Source organism: Pelobates fuscus, chromosome 3, assembly GCF_036172605.1.
Source record: "Pelobates fuscus isolate aPelFus1 chromosome 3, aPelFus1.pri, whole genome shotgun sequence".
In the NCBI taxonomy this organism is placed as follows: Eukaryota; Metazoa; Chordata; class Amphibia; order Anura; family Pelobatidae; genus Pelobates; species Pelobates fuscus.
Window position 1 is genome coordinate 75096201 of NC_086319.1, and position 20276 is coordinate 75116476.

A 20276-nucleotide genomic window follows, 5' to 3' on the forward strand; every position below is an offset into this window, starting at 1 on the left:
AAAAACGATGTATTTTTTATTTGAATGAGGGGCCCTAAAGCTAAAGTGCTAGACAAAAAATACCTCTTACTTTAGAAATATGTGCTTGTATTTCTAACATTAGAGTTTCCCTTCAATAGTGGTATTAACAGAAGATTTGGAAAAATGATTAGAGATAGAATTGCCATAATTGCCATGGGGACATTCCGTTGACTTCCATGGTGATAGCTCTGCTTTTAGAACTTTGCACCACCATTTCTATTAGCAACATTTTTTAAACCCCGTACCACACACGCTTGTATGCTATGTTTTGCACTATTACGAAAAACACTTTTTGCAGTAACCTATTTTCGGACAGATTTTTGAATTGAATAAATATTTAAGAAAACAAACTTATTTGCAGTCAACGTTTTAGACCAAATGCACTTATTGCCTGAAATTAACGTAGCAAAGTAACCTTAGGTCCGGGAGAAGAACCCCATGATGCAGTGGGCATCAAAGGGAACAAAGCTGGTATCCCAAAGTTGTTGAAAACTATAGCCCTGAAGCAGCTGGAGTTTCTAAATTCTCCAATACTGGAATAAGGAATATTTAATGTCGTCAGAATAAAAACACAGCAAATTAATGCAAATAAAAAGCAGACAAGAAAGTGCCTCAGACATGGAAAGCGACTTTTAGAATTACATTAAAGAGTTCTCTTGCTTCACAGATGTAACTTCTTTCCCCGGTAGAGAAAAAGCTAACTTGATATGCAGAGCCAATTAAATGAAACAAAGCACCTAGAGGAATTCCACTTGTTAATCCATCCCTGGGAGTAGAGTTGTTCTTTCTCTATATCATTAGAACTGAAGTTACAAATGGAGATCAATATGAGAATTGTTAGAAGCGTGTGTTTATCTTGGCCGCGTGGGTGGTTTGAGAGATGATGGTGTAGTATTAACGACGCTTTTGAATTGCAATATGAATCAGTGTACTGCTCTAATCAATAGAAAGACATTTAATGTTAAGTTGACATTATGTACTCTCAAATGATTTGATCAGCGTCTGATCATTAACTTTGTGTTTAGCAGGGTCCATAAACAAATAGCAGTTCATGAAGGATTTCATGGGAAACTTAGATTTTTGTAAAAATTTCAGCTTCAGAGAAAAATTTGTCGGTAACATAAAACGGCTACATTAAAGCTGACGCTCAGCCCACATTTGTTAGGTATTATATGCATCTCCTCTTGCTCTCTACCCTGGTTTGGAGTAAACTGAAAGCTCTTTCTACTATTTGTGGCCAGTTGACTTTAAACCCCCAGGTTACTGACAATCTTTAGGATGAGGGCAACAACCAGGATTCCGCTGTACCATTAAGAGACAGGACTTGTAGATCAATCCATAACATCAGTTAGCCCACAGTTGTATAATAAAGATTATAGGTGTACAAGGCCTAGAAAAACTACCTACTAGGTACCCCTGTTTTAGCAGCAGGAACAGATAATGCCTAAAACTATCCAGGAGGATAAAATAAATGATCCAGCACTAAAAAAAAAAATAGAGGTCTAGAAAAATAACCAGAGATACACAATATGCAGGAAAACCAATGTATCCATTCACTGATTATGCATATGCATGTGAATTTCTATGGGATGTCCCCACCTAATCTTCAACAAAACTTGACAACTACCAACCTGCATTTTACTTACAACTTACTACAGAAGTGGGAAATAGGGATATGATTCTTTGCCTGAAGAGGTGGTTTTGTCAGAGTCATTACAGATGTTTAAACTGCAATTGGATAAATACTTGCAAAAACATAACATACAGGGATATAATTTCTAATTAGTGGGGTAATAGCCGTTTGATCCAAGGAGACATCTGACTGCTATTTTGGGGTCAATAAGGAATTTTTTCCTAGTTTGTTGCAAAATTGGAAGCGCTTCAGACTGGGTTTTTTGCCTTCTTTTGGATCAACAGAAAAAACATATGTGAGGAAGGCTGAACTTGATGGACGCAAGTCTCTTTTCAGCTATGTAACTATGTAGCACAGTATTTAACATTTAAGTGTTTTCAGTTGAAACACTTAATTTAGCTTCAATAAATCAAACTAAAACCATCGTTGTTGAAATCTAGCATTTTGTATTTATGGCCTCACCTTTAAAGTTATATATGAAAATTTCATAATCATTTCTCATGTTTCTTTAATTATCCCAAATGTCACTGTAATGGACTTATATTATGCTGCCTTACTCAGGGCAACTCTCACATTTTTTCCCCCTAAGTAGCATTTAATGACCCTATTAATCTTCTTCACATTATCGCGAAGACAATTTTCTTAAGCCATTTTAGCCTTGAAAATCTGGTGTATTGGATTCTCTTGAAGACAGTTCAAGGAGAATACTGAATTACTGCACTGCAGACATCCCCTGCAGCAGAATAATCGAGATAAATAAAAACAAAATGGCCGACCAGTTAAATTATGATTCCCACTAGAGTATCTGCTAAAAGATATTACCACTTCAATGACATGTCTATTTAAAAAGCATACTTTCTTTAGCTAGACGTAGAGACCTATGAAGTAAGAATGTAGGACTTCGGATGGAAAAACATCTGCAAATGCCTTTAACAGGAAGATCAAAACTAAAAGCATTGTTGAAGTTGCCCATAATTCTATAAAGTCCTCACACAAGTTGACATGAAAATGGAAATGAACATGAAGTCTGCATGTCTTCTCTCTTCTCCCCAATATTTCTGATGAAGCTATCATAAAGGTAACAAGAAGACAAAACCATCTGACCACAAAGGAAACAGCAAATGGAAATGACCTTTACTTTGAGAGTATAGTACTCCTAAGAACGCATGGGAATAAGCAACTCTAGGCACCTGATTTAATACAGGAAATTTTAATATGAGTCTAAAACATAGGATCTGTCAGCAATTGAAATGCCAAGTTGATTCTAAAAGCACAGCTATGTGTAGTGGACCCACCACAGTTTCTACCATAGTAAATTTGCTTGTTCTTCATGTCTGACTATTCACTTAGCAGCTAATGAAGTTGAGGTATTTAAATTGAAGTTTAATGAAGAGAGTATTTAATTAGTACTCAGCACAGGGTATAGCTATAATTTCCAGGTTGTCACCTCACCAGGTTCTTGATGGAGCTTGAATAGCCATTAAGAAGGTATCATTGAATATCTGATGGTGGAAAAAAAAAGCCTTAAGAAACTTACAGGGACCAGAACATTGTGGTTTTATATAGACACTTAGAACTATCAAAGCTCCTTTAATTAGACAAACAACTATAAAATGTAGCGTATCCACTCATTCTGATTTCACAGAATCTTTTATTTGTTGGTCCTTATTAGCGTCTTAAAACATTATGTTATAAAAACGGAAGGTGGCAAACACATGAAAAAGAAGAAAAAATAAATAAATGTAACAAGTACAAAGAACAATGCTCTTCTTGTTAAATGTAGGCTATAGAATTACTTTGCTCAGGGCATTTAAGGGAAGGTTCCCAACCACAAATTTGGCTTGAGAAAGATCCTCTGAGGTTCAAAGGGTCATATCTGCCTCAGGTAATGAAATGAAGTAACTGGTATATAAAAGGCAGCTTGATGTATTAAATCATATTTACACAGCCTTGAGCTAAAGGGACAGACTGTATGCACCTTTACATGAGCCTTGGTGTTGACAATAGTGTGTCTACTGATCCTTATATGTGTGGATCAGACTTCTGAAAAGAAGAGAATGGAAAGACAAACAATCAAAGGAATCAAAGAAAAACAATAAACCAAGGACTAAAGGAAATCGGCAAACAGTATAGCAACTACAGTGGTTACGGTGTTAGGAATGCCCTGTCACCCATCTCCTTGTAAGAAGTCAAAACGTTTTTGAAAGGTTTGACTTCTTACCTGGGGTCCAATGGTCGCCTCCCCTCCCCTCCACTACCATCAGCCAAAAACTGAAAGCAGGAACTTCCATTGGATCTCCTAGCTCAGAGTGATCAGCTGATGGTAGTAGAGATGGGGGTGGAATCCAGTGGACTCCAGATTGGGAGGGGCACCAGTGCACTCATGACACCATAACAACAGTTTGTTGTAGTGGTTATGGTGCTTGAAGTGTTCCTTTATAAGAAAAATAGCAAATGTGACTAGGTTTATTACAAAACACAACCTAAATACATTGTACTACTAACACAAGAACATTAACTAATCAGATAACATTTCACATGGCACAGTGCTCCTCAAAGACTGACAGGACTGGTGACACATACTAGCTACCCACTGGGGTCTGTCATCTTAGTCATTGCACATGTGGTGGTGAGATGTTGTCACAGATTGTTCTGCTACAAACAGCAATAAACAGCTTTACATATGGTTATATCAGATTTGGTATGTCTATCCATTATAGTGTGGGTCACAATTCGGAATGCCTTTCATTCAAATTAAAACTGTATTACATAACTTGCTTACAGTACTAGAATGAGAAATATAAGCAGTAAGGAAATCAAAGGAATCCTTCATGTTTAATCACTTTTTGCCAGTTTCTTTGGCTTAGACTAAATAAATAATGTTTAACAAAAGTGAGATTGTTTCAAACAACAGACAAAACTATCTGTTACTCTATAATTGCATATAACAACATTTTAAAGGTCAATATAAGAAGCATTAAACTTTGCATTATAGCACCAATTCTCAGCTTTTAGTGTAGCATAGAACTACATTGTTTTTGTAACAATAATTTTAGGTATAAGAAGGTCCCGTGTAGTGTATAGCAGTGTATATGCTGCATGCATAACTGGGGTATATCCTCTCTCTACTCCATGAGAGCTGAGCGGTAGTTTTGTGCGAGTATTGTTGATTGCTTTGTCGATCACGGTTCCAAGTCCAGCTCACTAACTGTTAACTGGACCGTGTAAACACTGATCTATGTTTCTTTTTTCCTTATCCCAAAAATGTATGTCTAGCAGAGGTTTATGGGTTTAATAGTTTATTCCCACCAATACCACTCATCATCATAAATTCTCTAAGACAACTTCATTAGACTCATACAAATGTGAAAGTTATGTTTGATACATTTATGCCACTGGGACCACATGCCAAACCTGTTCCAAATATTGGAAACCCACTGCAACAGCATGTGGATCTAATTTGGGGTTCCAAACTAGGGATTAAAGAATAAATTGTTCAAAAAATACCCCCTCCCCATTTTTAATGCATTGTATTACTAATGCTAAAAAATAAAGATACCTACCTTCACAATTCCTGTAGTCACATAGCAACCAGACCAATCAGGAACCTCTCAATATGGTCTATGGGATCTGATCTTATCCTACATAAACCTATAAATCTCTGTCCAAGAGGGGTTTGAACGGTACCTGTCATGTCACTTTCCACTTGGCAGAATGCAAAAGGGACACTATAGTCACCAAAGAAACTTTAGCCTAATGAAACAGTTTTAATGTATAGAACATGCCCTAGCAGTATCACTGTTTAAATCTCTGCCATTTAGCAGTTAAATCACTTTGTTTATACAGCCCTAGTAACTTCTCTGGCATGTGACTTACAAAGCCTTCCTAAACACTTCCTGTAAAGAGTCATCTAATGTTTACACTTCCTTTATTGGATGTGTAATCAAGGGAAGCTTAAAACCTTTTTGGTGGGCCTGTGTCACCATGAGACCATTATGGAATAAGGTTATGAAAAAACTTGTTGAATTAGTAGAAAAAGATCTTAAAGATGACTATATCTCAATATTTTAGTATAAGAAAAGAGTTTTAACAATCCAACTCAAAATGTCTACAAAAGTGGTCATTTCAAGATATTGGCAAACACAGGAAATCCCCTCTTCGGCCCAGGTATTAAACTAGCTTAAATACCAATATAATAGGGAAAGGGGTATTTCATTCCAACATGGGATTACTCACCATGAATTACCTAAATAGTCGCCATGGTTAGGTTTCCTGATAATAAAATTAGAATACAGTTCTAATATTACCGATTTCCCTTTCATTCTTTTTATCAGGGTCCATGTCCAATTGTATTAAATTAATTATCCCGCTCTATCCACTTATGAAGCTCTTACCTTTTAATAAGTCTTCAGTTGGCTCACCTGTTTGTCTATTGATTGTCTATTGTTTTGTCTATGGTTGGTCGTTTTCTCTTATTTTTTTTTCTTCTAGATTTAGTTTTATTGTTTGTGACATTGCTTCAAATGTATGTATTTAATTTTACGGTCTACCAAACTTTGTAATAGTAATTTTATGTTATTTGTATGCATGTAATAGTGGTTATAACTTGCAATAAATAATAATAATTAAAAAAAAGTTTAACTTCCTTTATTGCAAATTTTGTTTAATGTAGAATTTATTATCTCCTTCTATGTTATTAGCTTGCTAGATCTTTCAGGAGCCTCCTGTGTGTGATTAAAGTTTAATTCACAGAGCAGGAGATTTTTAAAACAAGTTAACATCTAAATGTAAATTAAAACATTTAGTTTTCATGCAAAAGTCGGGGGAACGAGGAGGTGGGTGGTAGGGCTGCATAAACAGAACCTTGTGAATGGCAGAGAATTGAACAATAAGGCCCAGAGGTATGATCTAAACTTTCTAAGCTAAAGTTGTTTTGTTGACTATAGTGTCCATTTAAATAGCATATTTCATTTATATTTCAATGATATATGACAGGTTTCATTTGCATTATCAAATGTATAGATCTGTATATAAAAACAGAGCTTAAATCGCGCTAACCCTCCCTCCTGACAGACAGACTATCTGCATAGACTCCATGCCAATGTCGTTGGGCAAGAGAACATGCCTACTGTACCCAGACACTGCTTAATGCATGCGTCATCAGGGGCTGTGCCAGGTGTGGGCAACCATAACAGGCTTTCCAAATGGTGGCAGATCTGAAAAGAAGGTGGGCTAACTGTGGTACTGGATCCGTTAGGAAGGAAGAGAGTATGCTGAAATCTCTATAAAGCTAGTCTGAAGGTCAGTGATCTTCTGAAACCACACAGCAATAGGAAAATGGGTTTATAAAGTTAGGATTTCAACAACAGATTGACTTTAAGGGATAAGTGGTTTATCTCCTAGCAGTTTAGCTGTACACAAAGCATGAATAGAACTGCTCTATTAACCTGGTAGGAGCCATACAACAGCTTGACTGGGCAGTGGGTTACGATCTGCTTAGATGTGTGCGGCAGTAGCTCAGCTCTCTCCGAGCAGGAAAATCCTTCTGACTTTTATGTGCATTGCCTACTTTCTGCACTCACAAGTTGGACAACACTGACACTGCAAAGGACGGCATGAAAAAGAGGGGATGGTGTAAGCTATTTTTGCAATCAGATTTTACAAAGATGGTTTAACCAATCTCAAAAATGCAACTATGTCATGTTGCCTAGAGTGTCTCTTTAAGAATTGCTGGCCCAAATGAGAAAGAAGTGAATGTGTATGTGTTTGAAGAGAATGACAATCAATTTAACTTTGCCAATTTGATACAAAGCATCAAATAAAGACCTAGAGCAAAGCTGCCAAAAGCTGCCCCCTCACCCACCGATATACTCAATGCATAGCGTGGATTGATAAAGGACTCTAAGACAAGATTTGTGAAGCAGTCCATTACAAAGTATAAGATGTGTCATGTCTGTAATTAAAGCAACATGATACACAGGTTAAAATATTGTATACTGTCCTTCAAAAGAATTCCACTTCTCAAAATCGCTAAACATCATGAAAATGTAGTTTCCAACCATTTGGGTTGACAATGTTATTATTAACCATATCGGATTCCCTGTACTGACCAAGCTTGTTTCTCTTTTTTTTTTTATATGCCAAGACTCTAAACAGCCCTATAACGTTCTATTACAGTTAGAAGGAGCCCTCTAGGGGTTGAAATTAAGAATAACAACATTTCAAAGCCGTCAAAAATGATAGATGTGCAAACATCCCATCAGGTTATCAGGCATCTAAAAATCAGGCATTAAATTATATTTAAGGGCATAAGAAATGTCATGCCTATACTGTCCATTTGGTGAGTTTTTAACAATAGAGTATTATCACTATTCATTTCATTCTATACTTCTACATATTAACTAATTAGAGAGGGATATAGCCTAATTAATTTATTCCCTGTCAAGTTGACCATTCTATTCTGTGATTGCTATAAGTTTTACCTAGTAATAAACGTAGAACACTGGGGGAAGAGACAAAGAATGAAAATAAAGCCATTACTAATTCTAACAATGATAAAGAGACTGATGTTCAATGTTCACTGTGGAAATGCTGTATAAGCTCTCTTCATTTCAGGATTGTTAATTTCAGCTAGCAATATATGAATTATGTACATATTAACCCCGACATTCCCTGCAGTTCCCTCTCCACATTAATATAAACCCTCCTCTATGTCTACATATCACATGGCAGTATTAAGCAATGGCTATGGAGTGAGTGTTCTCCCATCAACATGTAAACAGCAACGCAGCAGATGAGCACAAAAGGGATGCTACAGTCACCTAGACAACTTTATCAGAATGAAGTGGTCTGGGTGCAGTGGTCCTGTCATTTTAACCCAGTAATGTAAAACATTGCAGTTCTGTGGTTTTTTTAAACTGCAGTGTTAAAAACACATTGAGTGGCTGTCATACCGACAGCCACTAGAGTCGTTTCTAAGGCAAGTAAACCTCAGTCACGTGATACGGAAGCCCATAGAAAAGCATTGCTATGGGGAAGCTTGGATGCATACGAGGCACTAGCCACACATGCGCACTAGGACCATGCGTCCTCCCTCGGGGTTAAATGAAAGGCAAGTAAAATCCTTTATTTCATTCATTTTTTTTATTACACACAGGGGTGGGGGTTACCTATAAAAAAACTAGGGACAGGGGGAAATATAGCGTTAGAAATACAGGTTTGCATTCCTAAAGGTATCGTGTTCCTTTAACTCCTTCAGGGCTGCAGGCCGACCTTGCATATTCTTTTTGGCAGTGACAGACAAGCTGGAGGTACAAATTGCACCGCAGATTCTATGTCTTTTAATAAAACAATAGGAATATTCACCCCTAAATGTCTGGAATGTGTTCTGGTCTGCATTTTTAAGACTTCGGTTGACAATATATACAAGTTATAAATGTATGAATATACTGATCCAAATCTTGTTCATCACATTATCTTCCAAATAAAAAAATCCATGATTTTGTTTTTAATGCCTGTACTTTTGTAGCTTCTTTATAAATATATGTTGCAGCCTCAAATATCTACTTTGCTAAAAGGGTTAAGCTGCTACTATAAACACATTTGCGACTGCAGTCGCTTGTCACGAAACAAGAGGAGGAGCAGATAGCAACCACATTGGTTCCTGGCATCAAGGAAGAGATTCTGGTGACACCGTATGATTACCGGCACAAGAATACCACCCACAAACCTAAAAGTGGCAGCAGTAAAACTGAGACAGTCAATTAGCTTTCTGATGGGAGGCATGCATGCTTATTACCCAATATCAGCTTAACCCCCATGCAGTCTATGTGGACTTTAACCATTAGCACTTTCATTATATGTTGTTGCATGACATCATTTTAAATTGACCGGCTCTCAGTATATGGATATCAAATCAATGTCTAACAGTGAACTATATACTACTACATTATGAAAACAAAACAACAACAAAAACAAAGAAAAAGATTACCTGCTGTCTTTGTTAATTTGCAGAGATTTTGTAAGGACATTTAAATATTAGACCATTGAAATCTGATGCATGAAAAGACTTTTAAGACTTCTCAAACGAAAAATAGCTATTTTTTTTTTCACTTTACTAGCATGGAAAAAGCGGATATTGTTAAACATACCATTAACTGATCACTTTGGCTGTGCCCGGGAGAAGTGAATGGGGGATGGTTTGGCTTAAAGGGAACTGTCATTACACAATTGAATAAAATATTACCATTGAATATATCACATAGAAACGAGTTTTTGAACCTTTTATGTGATGCTCAGCTTTACTTTCAATTAATATTAAAGATTTAACAAATGGAACCCCCGACCAGTTCAGTCTAGGAACAATCAGGGCATAAATTGCAAACAAGGAGGTGAAACAGAAGATGGCAGGTTTTGGAATTATGTCAATGAAAAGGGCACAGATTTTGGCTTTCATTGTGTGCTCTTTATTAATCCTTAACTTAGAATGGTATGTGTTACAAAATATTTAACAGGTAAATAAACTAATGACATTATGTCCTTACCGATACAATAGTAGAGTCCCTGACTAATCCACGCTAAAATGGCAAGAGTAATAAGATCCCCGAAACTGGCAGCAATAGGAGTGGCCACATTGTCTGGGTTTATGCCAGTTTTCTTTGATCCAACAATAACTCCAACCATGATAATACCTGAATTTGATAAGAGAAACAGTGTTAGCTTTTCAAAAGGTAATTAACAGCTTTCTATCCCTCTAAATGTCATATTTTCTCAAAGCAGGTAGCTGTGCTTAAAATGTACAGCCAGTCTGAAAGGTTACAAAAATATTATTAATAACATTCTTCCACTTAATTCCCTTATTTGTCAATAGGTAAACTAGCAACGTGCAGTCTCTTTAAGCTTCTACTTCCTGGGTTATCACCATGTTTGGATGATGGATTGTATATAATTTATATATTTTCTAATTTTAACGGATAAACAAAAACGGGGTTTGAAGCAATACAGAATATTACTGGACAGAGAGAGTAAGGGATAACCCTTAGGAATAAATGGTAATTAGGGAAAGACAAAACTGTCCAGTGACCTCTAGAAATAATAATAACTTGCCCAGGATGGTCAGAATAATGCTATCAATAGATACAATGAAAAATAACCCTGCAAATGAATATCTGATCGACCCTGGACAGAAAAACTAGTGTAGCCTCTTGCTGTTGTCTGATCAAGCTAAGAATACAGGAAGGGATAGAGGACACTGGAAGTTTTGTCTTTCCCTGTTTACCACTAATTTTAACTGATTTACAACAATTTGTGCCTTATATATATATTCTCACACAGAACACAAGCAGTCTAATAGTTTATTGCTCAGTTTCATAATATCAATTCTTCTCCTGCAACTGTCAGTCACTCTCAGAAATGCCTGTCACTCACTCATCAGTGCTCCCCAACATGATCTCACACAATCACACACACTCAATCACTCTATTATTCAAACTGTCCCACCTCCTTTCACGCACATAGTCCCCTCCTACATTTTCTCACCCAGTTACAGTCCCTTAATCACACTCTGTAACTCATATTGCCTCTATTATCCTTATGTCATCCTGTCATACACTTTCAATCGCCCCTGTCGCTCACAACATGTCTTATCAACATTCTGTTGCTCCACCTCCCCACCTATCAATCACACTATCCTCCACAACCACCACTTCAATACGGCCAAGTTCCATTCCATCCTAACCTAATGACTGCCCATGAAATTAGATACATTTTTAAGAGAACAAGTTCTGTGACGTAATTTTGCAATGTGTGATCATCTCTAGTCCTCATTGTTTTATCTAGGGAGTTTATATAACCATAAGTTACTTTGGAATGTAGTGTAATGTACTTTGTAGGGGGTGTGTGTATAAAAGTTCAATCATTTGGCAGATATAAATAATAATGGTTTCTTGCCAATAATTCTGAGATCAGAGAAAGTAATAGTAAATACTACTTCATCCTCTTCTGCCCCACCGAAAATACCTATCAAGATTTTGGAATCAGAAATCCACTAGATAAGTCAGAATAACAGAGAACAAACAACTATGACCCAGAGGTTTGATAAATTAATACATACTGGTGGGTAAAGCAATTTTAGGTTTCTACCCTTGTAAGATGTAGTTTGCTGTGGACCAGCCAGGTGAACAGTTAAATGCCGGATGCATTATTAATATGTTAGCAGCGGTTAACTAACTGTCCCTAAAATCAAAGGACACTCGATAATTAAACGTAAATAAAATTCTGTTCAAACTGTTTATATTTTGCAAGATAAACTCATGATTTCCCATTTTTCCCATTTTCCTATCTTCTGTTATTCAAGATCTAATTTACCTTTGGTATGTCATTAAATACATTTCATTCCAATGTCTGTTACAATTTTGCAGAAAATAAATAGATATATGAATAACCTGGCCATAATCCCCTTCAATTTCTGGGCATGGTTCATTGCTTTTAGTGCACTGCGGTGTATTGGTTGGCATGGATCATGACGTTGAAGGAATATAAATCTTACCTTGCAGAAGGGAGGCGATGAAGGCTGTAGCTACACTACTGGAGCACAGAAGTATAGCGTGATCGAGGCGATATTTTCCCTCTGGAATCCAGCCCAATATAACAGCTGCCACAGCTGCCAAGAAACCAACTACTGTTGCCTGTACCTACAGAAAAAGGGGTATAAATTACTCAAATGCTGCTATGGAAAACCGCTTATTAAAAATCAGTGAATACATCTAGTAAAGTGTGCTTTCAACAGTGATTTACAGGTGGAAAACTTGGATAGATATTTATTAAAAAGATATCGATTAATGTTGGCTTTATTCCTTAAAGTAGGAATGGTTTAGAAGGAAACATCATATATTTTTAAGTCAAATGGACAGCTGGAAAACAGATGCATTATCTCCCAACAGTCCCTGATTCAGATGGATAGTTCCAGTGTGAGACACCTGTCCCGATGTCTTGGGCTTCTTCCCTGGTGAAGCCGAAATAATGTCCTTAATAAAGATAGGTCTGTAGCCACACTGGCCTGTTAAATGCCCGCTTCCCATTTTATAGGATCCTATTGGTAGGATCATCTACCAACACACACCTTAAGGACTCTGCATAGATTCATAGCCCCTAATGTTAGGTATGCAGATGAGATGGTAAAAAGTTTCTGGTTTGGCTATTTAACTCAAATATATTTCCGTTGGCAATTCTCTACAATTTATGTGCAATATTACAACATTATATGATCACCGCGCTGAGCGTCACAGAGCACATCCTCCATTGTTGTCCAATACTAAAATGGAACTTTAATTGTAGCTTAGCAACTAATTAGCCGAGGCATGACAGAGTATATCCGGCGCGGTATGTTATATTTGTTTATTAGATCACTTACCTGCTTTAGAGCGAGATTACCAATGATTAGATTCCATTTTTCAATTGGTGAGTCCATTTTCCCAACATTAACCTAAAATAAATAGATAAAATACCTATTTAGCACTATGAAAAATACCTACATTTACTGATAGGCTTTCCTAAGAGTAATGGACTAATCAGATATGGGAGGGAGGAGGAATCTCTCAACTAATGTTCGGTATTAAGAAAAATTAAAATAAAAATACAGAATGTTCTACTTTCCTTCTTAACTACTTGTCATGGGTCAGTAGCCTGCTAGAAATTGTGAGCCCTGGTGATCACCAACTAAAGGCATAATATGAGTACCAGCACATGTTATGGTCATTTAACATTGTGTCTCCCTAGTTCGGTTGTATTTTTTCTCCTTGTTTTAATCTCTTTAGGGATCTTGAAGAAAACAGAGAATTTTCTGCAGCTTAATCTGGCTGTTAGCCATGCCCTTTTTTTTTTTTTTTCTTCAATTAAACGCTTTTCTATACGGATATCTGCATTTCTGTATATATGCAGCTCAGTTACTAAAAGCAGTCACAACTGAGCTGCAGGAGAGGAGTAAGATAGCCGATACTGAGTATTCTGTATGCCAGTGTGTGTGTGGCTGTCTATATGTCTGCCTGGCCATCTGAATATATGTGTGTCTGTCATATTGGGGACAATCGTTTCCAATAATAAAAAATAAAAAAACAACAGAAAAAGACAAAGACCATCACGTCACAAGATTAAATCAGTGTATGTTTGGCTGTATGAACCAAGAGCAGCTGCCTGTAATTTTTAAACCTAATGTTAGCATTTAACGAACAACTCTTCTCAGGATACAAAATGTATAGAATTTCTAGCCTCCGCTTTAAAAGCATCACACACAACCAGGAATGGAAAGCATAGAGCAGAAGATGCACACAGGGCCCGTTAGCAACATTGTGGGAAGGAGGGGCTGTAATGGATGGCAACTTAGTCCTAAATCTAAAATAAGCAAGGAAAAAAAGGAAAACAAAGATCTGGATCTGATGCCATGAATAATAATTACAAATAAATTTAAAATAATTTCAACATGTAAAAGATACTAAATCAAGAAGCTCATATATTTCCCTAAAAATGGTCCTGTAGCAAATAAGTGATCTCCGTCAGACATGGATGTGTGCTCTATTCTCTTAACATGCAATCTTTATAAATGTACGTCTTTCCAGCAGTACCAGTACCACTGTTAAGAAATACATGCTCGGGGTGTGATAATAGATCCTGCCGTGAAATCAGATTAATTCTCAACAGGATTAGTTTCGTTTTAGAGAGCCCAGGAAAATGATCAAATTACTTTTTTTCCTACCTTCAGTTTCTTCAGTTACTAAAAATTTAAAAAATATTCGCCAACACTGATTTTTAAAAAAGAATTATACAGTGTTCATATCACACCCGAACACTTATCACACATGACCTTTTATGGGTGTAAAAAAAAAATATTTTTTTGTATGGATTTTTTTTATATGTAAGTTCGCTTATGAAATGTATTTCTTTATTTAAACCCTCCATGTGGTTTGTTAAACGTTTGAAGAACTTTAAAACTTTGAATTCCTGGAAGAAAAGAACGGAGGGACTCGAGTCAAGCGCAGGGCAAGTGATTACATCCAGTGAGATTCCATCATGTGTCATAAAAACAAGTGGCTGGACCCAATATGTGAAGGGATAACATTAATCAAGTACACATTCACTTTAATGACCATAACATAACCCCAGGCCACACAGAGGTGGTCATTGTGAAAGGATACGAAGGCGCAGGGAGACTATGTGAATCAATAGATTAGACAGTTTACTTCCTAAACATTTCAACGATGACCATGAGTTATTCCCCCTCTCTTAGTTTTAGTCTAGCGAATTGACTGTTAATTAAAGGGAGAAGATGGACATCTTTGCTATTAAAGTTTCTTAGTGATGTCTTTATTTACTTTTTATTATTTATATTTTCTATAAATAATTGTTATTTCATTATTATTTGAGAATTATTCTGTGGTACTTGTATGTGTAAATATTATAATTGTTTATTATTTGTTATTCTCTTTTTATATTTCGACAGTTCACCAATGTTACAATAGTCTCCAAAGGAAGACCCCAAGCACCATCCTTGGGGTTATGGTGCTCCCCATTGTAAGTAGCCAAAACTGTTATAAAAGTTTGACTTCAGCCGCTACCCACTTTCACTACTTCAGACAGACAGCTTTCTGCTCTTGTCTGAGCTAAGCCTGAAGGTGCAGTGGGTAAGCTTCAATAAAGAGAGCTAATGGAAACTCCTGCTTAGTGCTGTGTAGTGGTTATGGTGCGTGGAGTGTTCTTTTAAGAAAGGCGTTATATAACTGCTAGATATTATTATTATTATAGCCATATGCATGATCTACAATTATACATATTATACATATTATAATATTACAATTATGACATATGTGTCATAATATTGTAAAGCGCTACGGAATCTGTTGGCGCTATATAAATGGCAATAATAATAATAATAATAATACATGTTATTCTTAATAATTTACATTAGTGACTTAATAACCAGGAGACTACTACTGTATTATTGTTTATCTTTGTACGATGATGCAATTCACTGCTTCTAACCGAGGCACACGTTTACAGGCATAGCCATTTCCATTGACTGTATTTAAAACATATTGATTGATTCTTTTGAAGCTCTAATGTCATTTGTTCATGTCCCTGGAGGGCATCATTGAAATAATGGTCAAAGAGAAAAATGATTGGGGGGACACATTTGTGAAGGACTTCTCTACTAGACACTATAGTGTTCATAGTGCCAACCATCCACCGTTACATGTCAGGCTGTTTTTGTTGTTTGCTTCACAAAAAAACCTATGGTCCCCCGAACACCTAAGCCGGATCCTTACCTCAGCTGACACACTCAGCCAATTAATTTCATCCAAACTTGGACAAAATTGATATATCCAATGCTGAAGTGTATGCTTCTGAAATAACAACATGGTCAGCAATGGGGTGGGTGGTGAAACTTGGGGAAACATTGACTTGTTTCAAACTGTTTAAAAAACTATTTGACATATAACGGTGTGACAGCATCAAGGGCATGCTGGCACCACGGCCGTCTTTAAAGTGGGGCAAACGGGGCAGCTGCCCCGGGCCCACTCACTCCTCGGGGGCCCAAAGCAGCTACCCCGTGGGCCCCGCTGTCCGCCAATTTTTTTTTTTAATTTGCCCCATGGGCCCGCCAGTGCTGCGGCTGCACCGGGAGCCCACACACTAAGAGGGCCCGGTCGTGCGCTGTGGCTCTTTAACAGCGCGACCGGGCCCCCTTGTTTTACTGCAGCAGGTTGGGAGGAAGTGACTGCCGTGAGTCACTTCCTCCCAGATAGAATAAAGCCACGCGGGAGGAAGGAGGAGGCCGTCAGGAGGTAGTTGGAGTGCAGGAGCCTCACACTCCCAACGACCTCAGTCTGCCACTGGACCCCAGCAAACCCATAAGGTAGGCTGGAGGCTGGCTTTATAAATGTAAACTTTGCATGTGTGTATGTGTGTGAGTATGTCTGTCAGGGTGTCTGTGTGTCACCATTTCTGTGTGTGTGTATGTGTCAGTATGTCTGTCAGTGTGTCAGTATGTCTGTCAGTGTGTCAGTATGTCTGTGTGTCTTAGTATGTGTGTATGTGTGTGTGAGTATGTCTGTCAGGGTGTCTGTGTGTGTGTGTCACCATTTCTGTGTGTGTGTGTGTGTGTGTCTTAGTATGTCTGTCTGTGTGTGTCAGTATATCTGTGTGTGTCTTAGTATGTGTGTGAGTATGTCTGTCAGGGTGTCTGTGTGTGTCTTAGTATGTCTGTGTTTGTGTCAGTATGTCTGTCAGGGCCTCTGTGTGTGTAAGTATGTCTGTCTGTCTGTGTGTGTCAGTATGTCTGTCTGTGCATGTCAGTTTGTCCATCAGTGTGCATGTCAGTTTGTCTGTCAGTATGTCAGTATGTCTGTCAGTGTGTAAAAATGTAAACTTTGCATGTATGTCAGTATGTCTGTGTATGTGTGTGAGTATGTCTGTCAGGGTGTCTGTGTGTGTATCAGTATGTCTGTCAGTGTGTATCTCTGTTGTCAGTATGTATATCGGTGTATCTGTATTTAGTATATCTATGTTTCTCTATGTGGTCTGTGTGTATCTGCATGTGTGTCAGGTTGTGTATCTGTGTGTCTGTATGTGTGTCAGTGTGTGTATCTGTATGTTATCATTGTATGTATTTGTATGTTGTCAGTGTGTGTACCGGCGTGTGTATATCTGTGTGTGCATCTGTATATAGTCAGTGGTTTTATCTGTGTATGCATGTGTGTCAGTATATGCATCAGTGTGTCTGAGTATCCATATGTGTAGGTGTTTGTATATATGTCTATGTATGTGTGTGTGTCAGGCTGTGTATCTGTGTGTCTGTATGTGTTAGTGTGTGTATCTGTGTCAGTCTGTATCTGCATGTGTGTTAGTGTGAGTGTCAGTGTTTATGTCTGTGTATCTGCATGTGTTTCAGTGTGTGTCTGTGTGTGTGGCAATCTATGTGTACATGTGCATACATCTCATCATTCAAATCGCCAACACTACACATAAGTACACCCCTGCATTCAACCTTCAACACTACATACAAACACAGTCCTGCATTGAAACGTCAACAATACATAAACACCAAAAATATATATAAACACACCCCAGCATTTAAAAAAATAAGCAAAAAAAAACTACACATAGATGCATGCTTGCATTCAAACACCAACACCACATACAAACACACCCCTACATTTACACAAACATACTCCATACACAAACATGCTTCCATTCAAACACCAAACACAACTCAGTGCTAAATACGACTCTGCAAGCATGGGAAAATGGTTCCGCTACTGCGTTGGGAAGTGGAGAGCGTGATTGCATGTCAGGGAGTGGGGGTCAGGAAGCCCCATCAAATTCTTGCCCAGGGCCAAATCAATTTTAAAGACGGCCCTGGCTGGCACCATAACTACAACAGTGTGCTGTAGTGGTTAGGTTGCTTAGAGTGTCCCTTAAAGAATTTCTCAGGAAATTGCCAACATTAATCGAAAATAGATCAGCTTGGGGGAAAAAATCTCCATATCAAGTACGCAATATTAGCCAAAAACTTGTAATTTGTTGAGCTTGGCAGTACTTTCAAACACTGGAATGTTGAGAGTTAACGAGAGTGTTTTCAAAAGACTTAAATTACTGGATATTAATTTGCATGCGTCAATTAATTACAATCTGGCATTTTTGTTATGACAGCTTTTTCACACGATTTATTAGCAGCCAAAAGATATCAGGATTGCAATGTTGTGCCTAAAGCATCAGCCAAGTTAATTGTAGAATCATTAACGCATGTCACTGGACCTTCTCAGTAACATATGTGCATTAGCTGTAATGTGTCAACAATTTGCCAATGCACTAGCCACTATTAATATATACATAACATATTAAGTATACTTCAAATAAAGATAGGCAAGTCTCAGTGTCATATTTGCAACATCTTTTATTTCCGTTTTATGTAAACCTATTTTTCTGTTTACTCGGAAATTTTAGAATATTCTGAAATAACCAATAAATAAAAAAAAAAAGATACAAGGCTGTTTTAAAGAGTTACTTCTAGTACCATGACCATTCCAGTGATTTGAAGTGGTCATGGTGTTCGGAGTCTGTATGTGCAGCATTTCACTACACATATAGAAATCGAGCTCTTTGCTGCCAGGGTTCTTAACTCCACCTCCTGGAAGCGTCATTTACTAGTATGGAACGAGAGTTCAAGGAAGGCTAATGTAAATTATGTGCAGCTATTTTTTGTGTTTTGTCAGCATGCTCTAAAGGCATCCAATAGGCGCATAATAGACATCAGCCATCCCTGAGCTCTTGTTCCGTGTTGGCTAATGACGCTACCAGTGGTGGAGTTACACCTCTGGAAGCAAACGGCTAGAAATACTTGGTTGGAGTAAAAATGTAGGATCATGTTTCAAATCCATTTACCGTATATAAATATGCATATATATTTAAATTTTTACGTGCGTATTTATGTAATATTTTTACATAATTAAGTAATTTTATTGATTGCAATTTGAGGGACCTGTCTGCCAACCCAGGTCAAAAGTCCAGAGAATTTAATTTGCTAGCACTATATTTTACCCTGTAACTTTCTATGACACCCTAAAACCTGTACATGGGGGGGGGGGGGGGGGGGTACTGTTTTACTCGGGAGACTTCGCTGAACACAAATATTAGTGATTCAAAACAGTAAAACACATCACAGCGATGATATTGTCAGTGAAAGTGACTTTTTTTGCATTTTTCACACACAAACCGCACTTTTACTGATGATATAATTGTGATACGTTTTCCTGTTTTGAAACACTATTTGTGTTCAGCAAAGTCTCCCGAGTATAACAGTACCCCCCATGTACAGGTTTATAGCGTTTTTGAAAGTTACAGGGTCAAATATATGGGTCAAATATTTTTACATTGAAAAAGGCCAGGTTGGTTACGTTGCCTTTGAGAGCGTATGGTAGCCCAGGAATGAGAATTACCCCCATGATGGCATACCATTTGCAAAAGAAGAAACCCAAAGTATTGCAAATGAGGCATGTCCAGTCTTTTTTAGTAGCCACTTGTAAGAGAATTAGCGCTCAATTTAGTTTTTTACTTTTTTCCCACACAAACAAATATATACGCTAACTTTGGCCAGTGTTTTCGACTAAGTGGCTACTAAAAAAGACTGGACATACCCCATATTGAATCCCCTGGGTTGTCTACTTTAAAAAAAATATGTACATGTGGGTGTTATTCAGAGATTTATGACAGATAATAGTGTTATAATGTCACTATTGATACATTTTAAAAATGTATGTTTTGAAACCGCAATATCCTACTTGTACCTATAGCCCTATAACTTGCACACAAAAAAAAGCATGTAAACTGGGTATTTTTAAACTCAGGACAAAATTTTGAATCTATTTAGCAGTTTTTTTTTCATTCACTTTTGTAGATGAGTAAAAGATTTTTCAAGTAAAAGTCAAAAAACATGTATTTTTTTCAATTTTTCATCATATTTTTTTTTTTTTCCAATTAAATTACATGAGATTATATAAATAATGGTATGTAAAGAAAGCCCCTTTTGCCCTGAAAAAACATTATATAATTTGTATGGGAACAATAAATGAGA

At 37.2% G+C, this 20276-nt stretch overlaps 1 protein-coding gene across 1 annotated transcript in view; it reads right to left on the reverse strand.

The window, feature by feature from the left end:
* The window catches only part of SLC41A2 (solute carrier family 41 member 2), a 173091-nt gene that overhangs the window by 95972 nt on the left and 56843 nt on the right, over positions 1–20276 (reverse strand). Inside the window, exons 4-6 of the mRNA XM_063447218.1 lie at positions 13065–13136; positions 12201–12345; positions 10198–10344 (exon numbers count right to left, since the gene is read on the reverse strand). Of these exons, the coding sequence (XP_063303288.1) occupies positions 10198–10344; positions 12201–12345; positions 13065–13136 (364 nt within the window). The remainder of the gene's footprint in view (positions 1–10197; positions 10345–12200; positions 12346–13064; positions 13137–20276) is intronic.